At 43.6% G+C, this 17,924-nt stretch overlaps 1 protein-coding gene across 4 annotated transcripts in view; it reads right to left on the reverse strand.

The window, feature by feature from the left end:
• The window catches only part of ints1 (integrator complex subunit 1), a 116,565-nt gene that overhangs the window by 18,075 nt on the left and 80,566 nt on the right, over window positions 1-17,924 (reverse strand). For all 4 annotated transcript variants that reach the window (XM_052022403.1, XM_052022404.1, XM_052022405.1 and 1 more), the window contains exons 35-41: window positions 16,673-16,796; window positions 15,246-15,376; window positions 13,993-14,080; window positions 11,071-11,318; window positions 6,487-6,619; window positions 2,095-2,228; window positions 670-862 (exon numbers count right to left, since the gene is read on the reverse strand). In XM_052022403.1, the coding sequence (XP_051878363.1) occupies window positions 670-862; window positions 2,095-2,228; window positions 6,487-6,619; window positions 11,071-11,318; window positions 13,993-14,080; window positions 15,246-15,376; window positions 16,673-16,796 (1,051 nt within the window). The remainder of the gene's footprint in view (window positions 1-669; window positions 863-2,094; window positions 2,229-6,486; window positions 6,620-11,070; window positions 11,319-13,992; window positions 14,081-15,245; window positions 15,377-16,672; window positions 16,797-17,924) is intronic.

Below are 17,924 nucleotides of genomic sequence, written 5' to 3' on the forward strand. Positions count from 1 at the left end.
TTTCATATCTTTGGGATGTGGGAGAAAACCATGTGGTCACAGAGGGAAAATGCAAACTCCACACCAGAGATCAGGACTGAACCCGAATCTCTGGAACTGTGAGGCAGCAACTCTAGTCAATAAATAGAATAAAACTAAATTTGTTAATGAAAGGATTAGAGGAAAATTAAGGAATTTTGTTTTCACACAAAGAGTGATAGGGGTTTGAAGCTCAATGCATGACAGGGGGGAGGAGGAGGAAACCCTTACTACAAGGCAGGTAAATGGGATTTAGGATGCAGTTCAACCATGATGTAATTGGATGGGGAAACAGGTTCCCATGCTCCCAAGGACAGTTTACAGCAGACTCATTCTCACTCACACACAATGCTAATTAATGAGTGTTTTCTACTTTGACGTGTTCAGGAGCAAACTGGTTAAGTGCCCACACATCAAGCTCAGGGAACTGGGGCCAAAATCCAACTGAAGTCTCCAGCTGAGACCGGACTAGTTAGAACAGGATAAAGGGGTGCACCAGGCATTTGCCAGGTTAGTGTGGCAGAATTTCTCACCAGGGCAAAGTATTTCCCGGTTGTATTCATGCCTAAAGCCTCCTATTCTCTTTGGAAGGCCATATTCTGAATAATCTAGGAATGGGATGTCCAATATTCCAGGCCGACTCCCACTGACCTCCAAGAGCAGTATGAAGGAGAGCAGACAGTCCTGCATTGCCCCCTGGTGTTCACTCTGAAATAAGTATGGCTGTAGCAGCTCCAGGATCCCCAGAACGTGCAGGAAGAAGGTCAAATGGTTCTGCTGACGGAACTCCTGGAAATTCAAGTGAACTCGTCCATGCAACAGGGCAGCGATCATCGGCAAGTGTCTGAAAAATAAACAAATGAAACAAAACCCTTCACTGCAAAAAGCTAGGGATAAAGACTCAGTGCAGATACACAGGACCAATAACTATTCAAGTTCTTTGCATAATTTATTCAGTTTTGTGCTTCAATTCCATTTACCTTCATTTGCAAGTTATCCTGCTCTGCTCTATCCCCCCAAAAAATCTGCTGTTCCCGGTTGATCCAACACACTAAAAGAGCATGACTGGCTTTAATGTCTCTTTTTATGCCAAGATACATTTTCATGATCCAAATAATTTACAAATAAACTCAGCTTAGGTAGGATTCAAGCAGTGTTGGTGACATGATAGGTTTCTTGGTGGATGCATTCAGGGTTGGGATATTAGAAGATCATCTGGTAAACAATTTTCTGCCAGATTGAGGGGTGTGTTTGGTTTGTGGCAAGAAACCAAAAGCCCTAGAGATAAATATCAGGAGCAAGATCTGGCTATTGTGATCCAACCCCACTGGAAAAGCTATCAGTCACCCATCCTCTGTAACAGGTAAACCAATGTTTTCCCAGTAGAGATGCTGGATGTATAATCAACCAAGAGAAACCATCACCCACCCACTTGGAAAACCAATATTGATTCTCCCACACTCCTCTCCTCCCACCTTGCTCCATCTGTCTCTCATTTTTTTCCCTCTCTGTCAGCATCTATCATTCACCTGCCAGCATCTCTCAACCCCACCCCTTCTTCCCTCCCCTACCTGGTGCAACCTGCCCGTCATCTTACACCCCATCCTCAGTCCACCAATCAGCTTGGTCTCCTGTCTCACCACTCCCCCTCTCCTCTTCATACTGGCCACTTTTCTTCTCCACTCTCAGTCCTGATGCAGGGTTTTGATCTGAAATGCTGACCATTCTTCCCCCCCCACAGATGCTGCTTGACCCATTGAATTCCCCCCAGCAGATTATTTATTACTGACTGATTCTGCCTTTCTACCATATAATCATGCCCCCTCATCCACCCCTAGCCCAGTCCATCATGAGAACCACTACCCATTGACCTAATCCATGAAGAAAATCATTCCCTACTCATCCAAGAAAAGAGAGATCAGAGAAAGAATGATTACAGATAGAAAGGCAAGAATAAGCGAATGAGCATAGGTGGCCAGAAGTGATACTGATCCAGAGCAACTTGTGCATCATGGAAATGTTGAAACAAGTAATTTAATCATTACAAAAATTCTTCAAAAATGAACTTGTTAATACCGAAGCAATAAAACTGGGTGTGCCACTGCCAGCTTTCGGCAGGCCATGTTGGCATCAGCAGTGCGATTCTCCGAGGTCCTTGTGTCACTGGTGTCTGCAAGTAACGTGAGCAACCGATGCACTAGTGCATCCAGCTGGAAAACAGAGAGCAGTAATGAGTTTCCAATCACAGATCCACACAATCACCAAGAACACCCGTTCCCACCTGCATAACGTTACCTGACTCTATTTACTCCTCTGCTCACCTCCTGCTGAAACCTTGAGCCAGGACATTGCTCTATTTAGATTTGAGTACTTCAATGCATTTCAATGCATACTTCAAGGTTGACCTTTCATGTCCTACTCTCTAAGATTATTCAAAATTCTGCTGCCCGTCTCCCAACTTGCACTTTCTGTTCAGCCATCACATACTTGCAGGCCTATGTGAGTGCCCAGTTAAGAAAACTCAGTATTAAAACTCTCAGTCAGATGAAGGGTCTTGACCCAAAACGTCGACCATACATTTCCCTCCATAGGTGCTGCCTGACCTGCCTGATGCTCCAGCATCTTGTGTGTTGCTTAAAATTCTTACCCCTCGCATAGTTTTGTCTTCTACAATCTCTGAGATATCGGTGCTCCTCCAATTCTAGCCTTTTGATGATCAGAACTTCAGCTGATGGGAACTAGCAGAATAATAGGAATGTACATCTGGTATTTACCCGGGGTGCAACTGCACTGCTCCTCTCCTCCATTCAATGGGAATAACATTCATCAAATTGAGGCCTATTACACAAGGTCCAGGTCTAAGAGACTTAGTCAGTATCTCAAGATACCACTTTCTCCTGCAGGTGGCTCCTTCAAATGAATGTCATAATATTTGGGGTATAGCAAATATTACATATCGAAGAAGGCAGCATGTTACATGATGCACTGCATTCAATACTTTGTAATAGTTGCACCAATACACTGTGTTCAGAGTGTGGTATTTTTATGAGACCATTTATCCAACAAAACCTGCCATTGATGCAGTTTGCTCAAAGGAAAGCATCACACAATGTGTGACAACCGTTTTTTAAAAAAAAATATTACTTCATAAATAATAGGATTTAAAAAAAATACAAGACTCATGTTCTTGTAAGTGTCCAATATAACCATATGCGGCTGTTGCTCATTTTGTTACACAGCAGGTTGAGATAACCTGCCACCCAAAAGAGTAGTGGAAGTTGATTCAATAATAACTCTCTAAAGGAAGCTGGATCTGGATTTGGGGTAAATACTTGTGGATGATGGGGAAAGAGCAGGAATATTGAGATTAATTGGCTTGCTCTGTGTACTGACTCAGGCATGATGACCTGTGTTGTGAAATGATTCTAAACTGAATATCTCTTGCCCTTTTGGATCAGACCTTAAAAAAAAAGGCCATTTAATCTCAGAACCACAGCACAGGAAGACGTTGGAGCAGCGGGTCCCGAACAGGTACAGACAGAGTATTTAAAAAGCTGTGTGTTTTCGCAGGCTTTTCTCTTGCAGGATCGGCCTGGGAGATGTTGGAGCAGCAGGTCCCAAACAGGTACGGACAGAGTATTTAAAAAGCTGTGTGTTTTTGGGGACTTTTCTCTTGCAGGATCGGCCCAGGAGACGTTGGAGCAACGGGTCCTGAATGGGTATGGACAGAGTATTTAAAAAGCTGTGTTTTTGCGGGCTTTTCTCTTACAGGATCGGTCCGGGAGATGTTGAAGCAGTGGGTCCCAAACAGGTATGGACAGAGTATTTAAAAAGCTGTGTGTTTTTGCGGGCTTTTCTCTTACAGATTCAGCCCAGGAGTGGTTGGAGCAATGGGTCCCAAACAGGTATGGACAGGGTATTTAAAAAAATTGGAGTAAGGGGAATTATGAGGCTCTCAGGCAGGAAATTGGAAGCTTAAATTGGGAACAGATGTTCTCAGGGAAAAGTACAGATGAAATGTGGCAAATGTTCAGGAGATATTTGTGTGGAGTTCTGCATAGGTATGTTCCAATGAGACAGGGAAGTTATGATAGGGTACAGGAACCGTGGTGTACAAAGGCTGTAATAACTCTAGTCAAGAAGAAAAGCTCACAAAAGGTTCAGAGAGCTAGGTAATATTAGAGATCTGGAAAATTATAAGGCTAGCAGGAAGGAGCTTAAGAAGGAAATTAGGAGAACCAGAAGGGGCCATGAGAAGGCCTTCGTGGGCAGGATTAAGGAAAATCCCAAGGCATTCTACAAGTATGTGAAGAGTAAGAGGATAAGACGTGAAAGAATAGGACCTATCAAGTGTAACAGTGGGAAAGTGTGTATGGATCCGGAGGAAATAGCAGAGGTACTTAATGAATACTTTACTTCAGTATTCACTATGGAAAAGGATCTTGGTGATTGTAGTGATGACTTGCAGCAGACTGAAAAGCTTGAGCACGTAGGTATTAAGAAAGACGATGTGCCGGAGCTTTTGGAAAGCATCAAGTTGGATAAGTTGCCGGGACGAGATGAGATGTACCCCAGGCTGCTGTGGGAGGTGAGGGAGGAGATTGCTGAGCCTCTGGCGATGATCTTTGAATCATCAATGGGGACGGGAGAGGTTCTGGAGGACTGGAGGGTTGTGGATGTTTTTCCTTTATTCAAAAAAGGGAGTAGAGATAGCCCAGGAAATTATAGAGCAGTGAGCCTTACTTCAGTGGTTGGTAAGTTGATGGAGAAGATCCTGAGATGCAGGATTTATGAACGTTTGGAGAGGTATAATATGATTATGAATAGTCAGCATGGCTTTGTCAAAGGCAGATCCTGCCTTATGAGTCTGATTGAATTTTTTGAGGATGTGACTAAATACATCGATGAAGGAAGAGCAGTAGGTGTAGTTAGTGTATATGGATTTCAGCAAGGCGTTTGATAAGGTATCCCATGCAAGGCTTATGGAGAAAGTGAGGCATGGGATCCAAGGGGACATTGCTTTGTGGATCCAGAACTGGCTTGTCCGCAGAAGACAGAGTGGTTGTTGACAGGTCATATTCTGCGTGGAGGTCGGTGACCAGTGGTGTGCCTCAGGGATCTGTTCTGGGACCCTTACTCTTCGTGATTTTTATAAACAACCTGGATGAGGAAGTGGAGGGATGGGTTAGTAAATTTGCGGATGACACAAAGGTTGGAGGTGTTGTGGATAGTGTGGAGGACAGTCAGAGGTTACAGTGGGACATAGATAGGATGCAAAACTGGGCCGAGAAGTGGCAGGTGGAGTTCAACCCAAATAAGTATGAAGTGGTTCATTTTGGTAGGTCAAATATGATGGCAGAATATAGTATTAATGGTAAGACTCTTGGCAGTGTGGAGGATCAGAGGGATCTTGGGGTCTGAGACCATAGGATGCTCAAAGCAGCTGCACAGGTTGATTCTGTGGTTAAGAAGGCATACGGTGTATTGTCCTTCATCAATCGTGGAATTGAATTTAGGAGCCGAGAGGTAACGTCACAGCTATATAGGACCCTGGTCAGACCTCACTTGGAGTACTGTGCTCAGTCCTGGTCACCTCACTACAGGAAGGATGTGGAAGCCATAGAAAGGGTGCAGAAGAGATTTACAAGGAGGTTGCCTGGATTAGGGAGCATGCCTTATGAAAACAGGTTGAGTGAACTCGACCTTTTCTCCTTGGAGTGACGGAGGATGAGAGGTGTATAAGATGATACGAGGCATTGGTTGTGTGGATAGTCAGAGGCTTTTTCCCAGGGCTGAAAAAGTTGCCACAAGAGGACACAGGTTTAAGGTGCTGGGGAGTAGGTACAGAGGAGATGTCAGGGGTAAGTTTTTCACTCAGAGAATGATGAGTGCATGGAATGGGCTGCCAGCAATGATGGTGGAGGCGGATACGATAGGGTCGTTTAAGAGACTGTTGGATAGGTACATGGAGCTTAGAAAAATAGAGGGCTACGGGCAAGCCTAGTAATTTCTAAGATAGGGACATGTTCGGCACAACTTTGTGGGCTGAAGGGCCTGAATTGTGCTGTAGGTTTCCTATGTTTCTATTATTTTGATGAGCAGGGTTGCTCTCTTTGGTATACTGGCTGATATTTATCTTTCAATCCACAAGACTAAAGCAGATTATTGAATCATTACCACATTGCTATTTATGGAAGCTTCCTGTGCACAAATTGGCTGCCAAGTTTCTCACGTTACAAGGTTGACTTGTATTTATGTACTTCATTGACTGTAAATCCCCACATGTATTCCTGTAGAGGTGCGAATATAAGTACTTATTTTTCTTTCTTTCAAACATCTAGGACAGGCATGATGGGCCAAATTGCTGTCCCTGAGACTGTAGAATACTATGAAACCTTTACAGCACTGGCTCTGCCTGTTCCAGCAGACCAAGCACCAAGTGGGAAACTATTCATGAATACTTCAAACCTTGCAGGTACTTCCATCACCAGTGCCTTCACTGCTTAGCACGCACTCTGGGAGACTGACGTGGCGGATAACCTCTGGGACCTGGAAGTAAATCTGAAGCAACAGGTTCTGACAACACTTGCCCATCACACTGCTGAAAAGAGGAAGTGAAAGTAAAATTCAGTAAATAACCACAGTGGTAGCCTTAGCAAGCAGATGGTGTACTTGTATGAAATACTAAAAGAAGCAACACTGTAAAACTCCGTTAATGCAGCACACTGGGACTTCGCTGGTGCTAGATTGGCAGATTTTCCGGACTGTTGTAGGTTATTCCTGTTAACACTTCAACACACTTTTAATTCACTTCTTCAGAAAAGATGTTACATAGTAGTAGTATAATAAGTTTACCAGTGAACCTGGTGAGTTTTAAGGGGTGCAAGAAGGAGGGCCCTAGTGAGCTTCCAAGGGAGCACGGGTAATGCAGCCTCACAGTGCTCAACAGGAACATGGGAAATGGGGCCTCAGAGTGCTTAGAGCGAGTCAAGAAATGGGGCCTCAGAGTGCTTAGAGCGAGCCGAGAAACGGGGCCTCAGAGTGCTTAGAGCGAGGTGAGAAATGGGGCTCCAATGTGTTCAACGGCAGCATGGGAAATGGGACCCCAGTATACTTAAAGGGAGGTGAATAATGGGGCCTCAGTGTGCTTAATGGGAGCATGGGAAACAGGGCCTCAGTAAATTTAAAGGGAGCACAGGAAACATCACTGGTGAGCTGGATGCTGTACCATTGGAATTTCTGAATAATCAGAGAGCAGATTCTTGGATTTTTATGGTACTCTGCACAGCAATAAGTCTACAGTAATCCCAACATCGATAATGATTAAATGTACAAAAGGAAACATAGAACATTAAAGCACAGTACAGTCTCTTCAGCTCACGATGTTGTGCCGACATTTTATCCTGCTCCAAGATCTATCTAACCCTTCCCCCCACACAGCCATTTTTCTATCATTCATGTGGCTATCTAAGAGTCTCTTAAATGTCCCTAATGTATCTGCCTCCATCACCTCTGCTGGCAGTGTAAAAAATTTGCCTCTGACATCCCTCCTGTACCTTCCTCCAATCATCTTAAATTATGCCCCCTCGTGTTAGCCATTTTCGCCCTGGGAAAAAGTCTCTGACTGTGCACTCGATCTATGCTTCTTATGATCTTGTACACCTCTATCAAGTCACCTCTCATCCTACTTCTCTCCAAAGAGAAAAGCCCTAGCTCACTCAGGCTATCCTCATAAGGCATAATCTCTAATCCAGGCAGCACCCTGGTAAATCTCCATTGCACTCTCTCTGAAGCTTCCACATCCTTCCTATAATGAGGCAACCAGAACCGAACACAATACTCCAACATTTGCCATTTTTTTTCCTGAAATTCGAGCTTACTGGAGTCTCACTAAGTCAGACCAGCTAGAAAAACAATAGTACTGTTTTGATTATAAATCACAAAAATACACTTAGCTATTCAGAAGGACAAAGATTCCTCCCAAAGATTCCTCATTGCTCTTTGCTTATGGAATTGCAATATTTATAGTATGTAAACACAATGCATTTACACAGCACCTTTATCAAATAATGTCCTGAGGTGCTTCAGAGGACCTAGTTAGAGGAAGACTTGTGTAGCACAGGAACAAGCGGGAATAGGAAGGACTCACCAATCCACCCCATGAAACTTCCTACTGGAAATTCCTGTGAGTACTAAGTGGGGCCAATACTTAAACAACCCATGTGAAAAAACAGTTGCTTGAGTGAGGTAAGGCCACCAGCTGTGGTAAACACACTGCTAGACAGAATCCAAGGCAAGAAATGAGGACCAGATAAAGCAATAGGAGACAGAGCGAGCGAGCGAGAGCGAGAGACACAGAGGAGAGATACAGACAGGGCGTGAGGGAGAGGGGGCGAGGGGGCGCGCGAGAGAGAGGGGCGAGAGAGAGAGAGAGGCGCACGAGAGAGAGAGAGAGAGGGGATGCGAGAGAGAGAGAGAGGGGATGCGAGAGAGAGAGAGAGGGGCGAGAGAGAGAGAGAGGCGCACGAGAGAGAGAGAGAGAGGGATGCGAGAGAGAGAGAGAGAGGGAGAGCGCGAGAGAGAGAGAGAGAGGGGGCGCGAGAGAGAGAGAGGGAGAGAGGGGGGCGCAAGAGAGAGAGGGGGGCGAGAGAGGGGGGCGAGAGAGAGAGAGGGGGGCGAGAGAGAGAGAGGGGGGCGAGAGAGAGAGAGAGGGGGCGAGAGAGAGAGAGAGGGGGCGAGAGAGAGAGAGAGGGGGCGAGAGAGAGAGAGAGGGGGCGAGAGAGAGAGAGAGGGGGCGAGAGAGAGAGAGAGAGAGAGGGGGCGAGAGAGAGAGAGAGGGGGCGAGAGAGGGGGCGAGAGAGAGAGGGAGAGAGGGGGGCGAGAGAGAGAGGGAGAGAGAGGGGGCGAGAGAGAGAGGGAGAGAGAGGGGGCGAGAGAGAGAGGGAGAGAGAGGGGGCGAGAGAGAGAGGGAGAGAGAGGGGGCGAGAGAGAGAGGGAGAGAGAGGGGGCGAGAGAGAGAGGGAGAGAGAGGGCGCGAGAGAGAGAGGGAGAGAGAGGGCGCGAGAGAGAGAGGGAGAGAGAGGGGGCGAGAGAGAGGGCGCGAGAGAGAGAGAGAGAGAGGGGGCGAGAGAGAGAGAGAGAGGGGGCGAGAGAGAGAGAGAGAGAGAGGGCGCGAGAGAGAGAGAGAGAGAGGGGGCGAGAGAGAGAGAGGGCGCGAGAGAGAGAGAGAGAGAGGGGCGAGAGAGAGAGAGGGTGCGAGAGAGAGAGAGAGGGTGCGAGAGAGAGAGAGAGAGAGGGTGCGAGAGAGAGAGAGAGAGAGGGTGCGAGAGAGAGAGAGGGCGCGAGAGAGAGAGAGGGCGCGAGAGAGAGAGAGGGCGCGAGAGAGAGAGAGAGGGCGCGAGAGAGAGAGAGGGTGCGAGAGAGAGAGAGGGCGCGAGAGAGAGAGAGGGCGCGAGAGAGAGAGGGCGCGAGAGAGAGAGAGGGTGCGAGAGAGAGAGAGGGCGCTAGAGAGAGAGAGGGCGCGAGAGAGAGAGAGGGCGCGAGAGAGACGCAGAAACAGGTGAGATAAAGGGACCGACCAGTTTGCAGTGCCAGAATCCACAGGCTGAGATCTGCTGAGGCACGTCTCTTTTAACTAACACTGAAGCAGGGTTCACAGCTGTTGTGAAGACCCACCTGCACAAGTGGGTTGCAACTTCCAAAGGCTCTGCATGAATTTCATTGAAATGGTGTCTAAACACGTTGCACCTCTATTGTTTGCCAATGCCCAGTTCCCAGAATTTTCGTGCTTGTGCACGCCAAACACACAGAGAAGGTAAATCATTCTGGTTAAGTCCCAATCTCATTCAACTATCAGATTTCTGATTTGATTCTTTCATGTACCACATATAAAACCTTGTACTGTGTGACAGAATTTCCATGGCTGTATATTGTAGATTAAAATAATGCAAGTCTTTAGTTTGTCACTGATTAAGTTTAAGAAATTCAAATAAGACAACATTTAATATTGCATGCCGTGTGTTGATGTGAAACTGTTAGTCTTTTCTACATCTCTTCAAATATTTTCCCACCCTGTCCCGATAATGCTGACTTCTGCTGGGATACATCCCTGGAGCCTGTGGCTTCAAGTACATCATCCAATTGATCATTTCTCAAAAGCACTGGCATATTGAATCAGGTCCTTCTCTCAAGACTAGAGCACGTAATCTAGATTGAAGCTTCAGTATAATACTAAAAGAAAATGCCCCATCAGAGGTGGCATCCTTTAGATGTGATGTCAAACCAAGGTTCTCTCAGGAGAATGTAAAAGATCACATGATGCTACTTTGAGGAGCACAGAATCTCGCAGTGTTCTGGTCCGATTTTTATCTCTCAGCTAATGTTATTAAAATGGATTGCATGGTTGTCATCATCACTCTCTGTGGAAGGTTGCAATGGGCTGCCACATTTCTTACACCACAAATAACATCCCAATTCAAAAAAAGTAATCATTAACTGTTCAGGATTTCTGGTACATGAAAGGTACTATATAAATGCATATTTTTTTTCCTTTAACATCATTGTGCAATTCCATCTTAGTGGGTCATATCTGAGGCTAAACCAAATCCAATTTATTTGGTTGTTTATCAAAGCCCACTGCAGCAAACCTTACAGGCAGCCTGTGAGAAACTCAACAGGCGAAGAGGCCATCAGTCCTCAGTGAAGTAGAAAACAGCAGAAAGAAAAATTTGGTGCTGTCAAAATACAAGTCTTTTAGTAAACAGTATATAGAACAGGGTTTGCCCAACTTCAATGTCTGCCCTTGGTATGTGCCTAGCATCCAGACAATAATACTATATTTATCCTTACTACATGGAACATGAAGCTTCGTACATTCAGAGCCACATTTTGTGCCTTCTCACATTGTACATCAAAGAACAAAACTAAACCAAGTTATCATACTTTATAATACATTGCTCCTGATAAATTGTCTAAATTTAGCAACCTCCTACTAGATGAAGGACTAATTCATGTGCACTGGAACACACAGTTAATAAAGTTTGTTTTTTTTACCTTTCACCCCTTTGTTTGATGCAACTCATCAGATACTCTGTCACTTTCTTGATGTTATCCAAATTGCCATGGCAACAGCTGAGCAACAGGGGAATTCGAGATCGGATGAGGGTGCCCGTGACATCCTCAGCGGGTTTCTTATTGTGAGCCCCAACGCAGATCTTGGCCTCAGACTCCAAAAGGATGATGTCCACCAGGCTGATGAGCTCGCACTTCTTCAAACACAGGACATACTCCTTGGTATGTTTCTACAAAGGCAAAGGACACACCCAGTAGCTACATTTCTGGCCCAGACAGTGATACATTGCCACATGGCCATCGGGGGAGAGCTGCTTGAGTGAGTTTGCTGAGTGCAACTTGACTCCCATGTTTCCTACATTACAATAGTGATTATACTTCAAAATGTACTTCACTGGCTGTATGGTTTAGCTGCAGAAATAAGGACAGAATTAGCTCAAAATATTCAGATCAGGCAGATCCAAAAAAAAGTCTTCAACCTGAAATGTTAGCTCCATTTCTCTTTTCAAGATGCTGCCTGAGTTGAAAAGTGTTTCCAACATTTTCTCTTTTTATTTCAGACTTCCACCATCTGCACTTTTTGACTTTCATATTTAAGTTTCTCTTCTCAGTTCGACTCCTCCAGCACATTATCTGCAGTTTTGTTAACTTGCATTGTTCCTTGTAATACTGGTTGGTCAAGACCCTCAGGAATGTATGCACACAGGGTCTTTATTCAGCAGCCTTGAATCAGTAAGATTAATGCCTTTCTCTGTCCAGTCAGAAAACAGGAACCATCAACACACTACAACAGATTATACCCTAATATTTAGTTGGGTAGTTTGTATTTTAATTGAAATGAAGTTTGAGGGACAGTCAATGGTGTCTGACTAGATTTTTACTGGATTTGTTTTTAAGGAGGTCTACCTAGTACAGATGGCATTTTGATAAAGAACAGCTGTAATCTCATTGAATGACACAGCAGTATAGAGACATATTTTTACACCCTACATCAACATCATATTCATTCCCTGCTCCTACTGGTTGCTTTTGGAGTTTCAAGCATCTCTACAACGTGGCAGGGAGGAATCAGAAAGAGGCAGTTGCAGAGTCAAGATCGAGTCAAACAAAAGCAAGGAAAAGCAACTCAGGAACACAAGAAAAGAGGAGTAGGAGTGGGCCACCTGGTGCCTCGAGCCTGCACTGTCATTCAATACTATCACAGCTGATTTACCCCAGGCCTCAACCCCTCTTCTCTGCCTGATCAGCACACCCTCAAACCCCTGATCTTTCAAAATATTATCTACCTCCACCTTAAGCACTCCTAATGATCTAGTTTCCATTACTCTCTGGAACAGAGAATTGCAGAGATTCATGTTCGCCTACATACCTCAGTATTAAATGATTGGCCCTTTATATTGAAACTATGTCCCCCTCTATCAAGATGGTCCCACTAGTGCAAACATCTTGACATTTATGCTGTCACACCCCTTAGGATCTCACATGCTTTACAAAGATAACCCCTAATATTCTAAACTCCAAAGAACATAGACCTAACTGGTTTTGCATCTCTTGATTGGACTATTCTGGTGACTCTCTTTTGGATTGCCTCCAATGGCACTATATCCTTTCGTAGATAAGGGGACCAAAATTGTATGCTATTGCCTCACCAAGGCCCAGTACAATTATAGCAAAACTTGCCTAATTCTAACCTCCAACCCCTTTGCAGTAAAGGCCAATATGCTAGTACCACCACTTGTCTTTCTGGAGGCCACTCCAGCCTGTTAGATCTTGTTTTGCATCTCAACTTGGTTTCATTTCTCTTAAAATCCTAGCCTAAAGAAAGTGATTAGGTGATATCATGGAGGTGGAACATAATATGGAAAAATACAAGGTCACTTTGTTGTATAAAACAGAAAAACAGGGCTTTTTTTAAAAAAATGTGGACAGATTGGGTAACATTGATGTTCCAAGGGCTCTGGGTTTCCTTGTACACAAGACATTGAAAGCTGACATGTAGACGCAGCAAGAAATGAATAAAGCAAATGGTAATTTGTTCTATATCACAAGAGGTTTAAAGTACAAGAGAAGAGATGTCTAATTGCAATTATATAGGGCCTTGAGTCTGGACCTGGAGTATTATGTATGGTTTTGGTCTCCTTATCTGAAAAATGATATTCTGGCCATTGAGAGTGTTCAACAAAGATACAGCAGACAACTTTGATGAACGAGAAATGATTTAGTAAACTAAGGTTTGAAGAATGAGAGGTGATCTCATTGAATGTTAAAAAAAATGTTAAAAAAAAATTCAACAAGGTGGATGCAGGGAGGAAATTTCTCCTGGCTGTGGAATCTTGAACCAGGGCTACAGTTTCTGAATTGAGGTATGCCACTGAAGACCAAGATGAGGTGAAAGTTCTTCACTCAGAGAGCAGTGAATCTTTGGAATTCTCTAGCCCAGAGAATGGTAGAGGCTCAGTCACTGAGTTCATTCAAAACAGAGATTAGTAGGTGTTCTGTATTGATATTGTGTAGGAAAATGGCAGCCATAAATTTGGTAAATGGTGGAGCAGGCTCAAAGTGCCAGGTGAATTATGCCAGGAAGAGGTAAGAGGTTGGAAACGGTCACGGCCTGGCACTTCTATGTCATAAATGTTGCTTGCCACTTATCAGATATTCTTTTAGTTTTGTTGCATGCAGGTATGGCCTCCTTAATTATCAATAATTATTTTTACTAATTATTTTTAATTAATTAATAATTACAAGCATATGCAAATGGTATTCTTATTTTTCAGAAGATAGGTCCAGTTACCTGGACATTCAAGTAAACTTTTGCCTCAGAGAACCAATGTCCCTTACAAATTCATTCTCCTCAATGACTGAACAACTGGTAGTTCCACCGCACCATCCGATTTGCAATCCTACCTGTGGGGTTCTTTGGTCACGTCCTTGCCAGATCCTAGGAATGTGTGCACAGGCCCAGAGAAAATCTAGGGCTGCTGTAGGGTCAAGCCTGCAATTAAATTAAGGAAAATATTAAAATAAGGATTCCCTAAAGGTTAACTTACAGGTTGAGTTGGTAGTAAGGAAGGCAAATGCAATGTTAGCATTCATCTCAAGAGGACTAGAAAAGCAAGGATGTAATGCTGAGGCTTTATAAGGCATTGGTCAGACCACATTTTAAGTATTGTAAGCAGTTTTGGGCCTATATCCAAAGAAAGATGTGCTGGTGTTGGAGACGGTCCAGAGGAGGTTAATGGGAATGACCCTGGGGATGAAAGGGTTAATGTATGAGGAGCATTTGATGGCCCTGGGCCTGTACTCGATAGAGTTCAGAAGGATGAGGGGGGAATCTCATTGAAACCTACCAGATATTGAAAGGACTGGATAGAGTGGACATGGAGAGATGTTTCCAGGGGCAAGGTGGGGGAGGTGGGGGGGCGAGGGGGGAGATGGGTGTGGAAGTGGCAAGAGGTTATACTCTTGCTGGAAACAGTCACCACCTTGCACTTTTGTGTCATAAATGTTGCGCCACTTATCAGACATTCCCTTGGTTTTGTCGCATGCAAGTATGGCCTACTTAATTATTAATAATTATTTTCATTAATTATTTTTAATTAATAATTACAAGCATTTGCAAATGGAACTGAACATTATGTAAATCAGTGAACAACCTCTTCTGCACTCCTAACCTTATGATGGAAGGTAGGTCACGAATGAAACAGCTGAAGATGGTTGGGCCTAGGTCACTGCCCTGAGAAACTCCAGCAGTGATATCCTGGGGTTGGCATAATAGGCCTGCAATTACAGCAAAGCTTGTACAACATATGACTTAGGATAGAGGCGTGCTATTTCCTTGACATCTATTACCCAGTTTTACAAGGGTTCCTTATTCAGTCAAGTGCTGCCTTGATGCCAAGAACAGCCAATCTGATCTCACCTCTGCAATTCAGCTCTACACCCATGTTTGGACTAAGGCTGTGATGAGGTCTGGAGCTGAGTGGTTCAGCTGAGATGTGAACTGGCCATTGGTGAGCAGGTGCACAGGTATGAATTTTACAAATTCATTCCAAATGCAATGACACCTCCCTTTTAACTGCTTGAAATATCAGTAAGCCAAACTGCCTTCTACCTTACTGCCTGGTGTTATGTGCCTGTGCTGTTGGTTTGCAACTCACCCAAGTCCCCCTTGGTTATTCAACAGAATGCTGATGCACCGATGCAGAGTTGTCCAGTTTGACTGGTGAATGAGAACAGCCAGAAGGTAGGGTCGGAATGAAAGTAGCTGCAATCCTTGCTGACCTGTGGTCTGGACACAAGAACTCAGTCTAATTAACACAAGGACTAAAGACAAAGGATCATCTCCATCCTATACACATAATCAAACCAATTTAAAACTGAACAAGATCAGAATTTTAAACTGCTGTTGAATTAAACAGTGATCCTTACTGTACTATCCAGACACATTTATTTCTGAATTAGCTAAGTGTACACAAACTGCAATCAATATTTTAAAATATAAAAATAAACAGAAAAGACCATTTATCCTCTCAAACCTACTTCAACATTTAATTGTATCATGGCTGCTATGCATCTCAACCCCACTCCTTGACCAGTATCTTTTAAAACTCTTATAAGTGGTTCAGCCCTGAAAATTTCTGCTGTCCCCAGCATCCACAGGGTCTAGGGAGAGAGAATTCCACATTTCTACTCCTGGACTGTGAAGAAGTATTTTCTGATTACCTTATTAAATGGCTATGCACTCACTTTGAGCTTTTGTCCCTTATATGTGAATTCCCCCATCAGAGAAAACAGTTTCTATGTACGTGCAAACTGCACATTTCATAAATAAACTGCTGATGTTTCTTTCTGTTCTTACAGGACCAAGTCAAGGGTTTAGCAATACAATGATCATGCTACCGGAACAATAACTTTGAAATTGGGTGAAGGATCCATAGAGAAAGTTCAAATCCTACTATGGCAGGTAGGAAACTTAAATTTATAAATTAATCTGAAATGAATTAGTAAAGAGGGTATGAAACCAGCAGACTGTTGCAAAGAGCCATCTGGTTTAGCTATATCTTCAGTCAAGGAAAGATGCAGTCCTTATCCAGATTGGCCTATGTGACTCCCAGACCTACAGCAAGGCTGTTGACTTTTAAGTGCACTGTGAATTAGCCGAGTATGCCAATCAGTTGTATCAATGAATGTTGTGCATCAGGGGAGCACCTTAATCATATGTATGTTGGGATTCAAAACAGCAGCTTATCAACACCTTCTCAAGGGAAATAAATGCTGCCCACATCCCTCTAGGTGAAAAAATAAACACACCAGTTCATTCAGTTGCTGATTTTTAAACGCAAGCCATATCTATATAATTTTACTGTGGAATCTGACTCAATTCTACTATTTGGTATATTCAGGAGTTTGGAGCAAGTGGAAAATCTACACACAAACATGCTCTTAACTTTTAGCCAAGATGCAGAAAACTGAGCTAACACTCAATCCATCAGTGGCTAACAAAGATAAAAGCTGCTTGCCCACTCCAGAGTATGGGCACATATTGTATTCACTTGAAATTTCATGGTACCTTAATAATCTTTACCTTATGGTCAGCAAACAGGAGCCTCTGCTGTTGCTCAGGACAGCAGGAAATGACTTCAGGGTCCAGCAACTCAAACCAGTCAATTAGTAGCCCAGATGCTGAAACATGCTTCATCAGCTCCACACTGCAGAAATCAAGAGGAGAGCAGAAATGACGATAATATGCAGAGGAACTAGGCATAAAATTATTACAGCATGGAAAGAGACTAGTCATCTCAGAAAGACTGCAACAGTTCTCTACAAAAGCAATCTAGTCAGTCCCACCCCAGCTCCGCCTCTTTCACTGCAATTTTTTTTCCCTCTCAAATATCACTGCAATTTCCTCTTGAAAGAAACAATTAAGTCTGCTTTCACCACCCTTCAGGCAGTGAATTCCAGATCATGACTGAGTGCATGAAAAAGTTTTTCCTACTGTCACCCCCGGCTCTTTTATCAATCACCTTAAATTTAAGTTCTCTACTTCTCAATCCTTCCAGCAAAAGAAAAAGACTCTCCTTATTCATTTTGTCTAAACCTTTGTTAAATTTGAACATTTCTCACCATTCTCTGCTCCAAGGAGAATAATCTCAACTTCTCCAATCTATCCACATAGTTGAAATTTCCCTTACCTGGCACCACACTTCTAGATCTCTTCTGCACCCTCTCTTGGGCTGTCACATCGTTTTTATAATAGTTACTAGAATTGTATGGAATAATCTGATTATGCCAAATCTGAGTTTCACAGAGATTCAACATCACCTCCTCACATTTATAATTTATGCCTCCATTTATGAAGTCCAGTACCCCAAATACTTTTCTCCCCCCCCCAATTGGTTTCTCAACCATACAACACTTTCAAAAGTTTATACATAAAAACATCCAAATCTCTCTGGCCCCTCACTTTTAGAAATGAACATTTCATTTTAGTAGACCAGGTCTGTATTCTCTCCAGTTTGAAGAATGAGAATGATCTCATTGAAACACTCAAAATTCTTAGACTCAGCAAGGTGGTCATTTCCCCTGCTGAGATGTCAAGAAGCAGAGACCACTGTCTCAGAATATAGGGTAATTCACTTAAGAATGAGATGGGGTGAAAATTCTGTAGATCTCTGTTTGGAATTATCTCAATGACTGAGCTTTCTAGGGTACAAAATTCAAAGATGCATCACCCTCTGAGTGAAGAGATTTCACTTCATCTTAGTCCTAAGTAAACTACCGCTCATGGTATCCATAGCCTGCTAATCTAAGAAAGATCTATTTATTACCCTTTCTTT

This window comes from Pristis pectinata, chromosome 8 (assembly GCF_009764475.1).
Source record: "Pristis pectinata isolate sPriPec2 chromosome 8, sPriPec2.1.pri, whole genome shotgun sequence".
Taxonomy (NCBI): Eukaryota; Metazoa; Chordata; class Chondrichthyes; order Rhinopristiformes; family Pristidae; genus Pristis; species Pristis pectinata.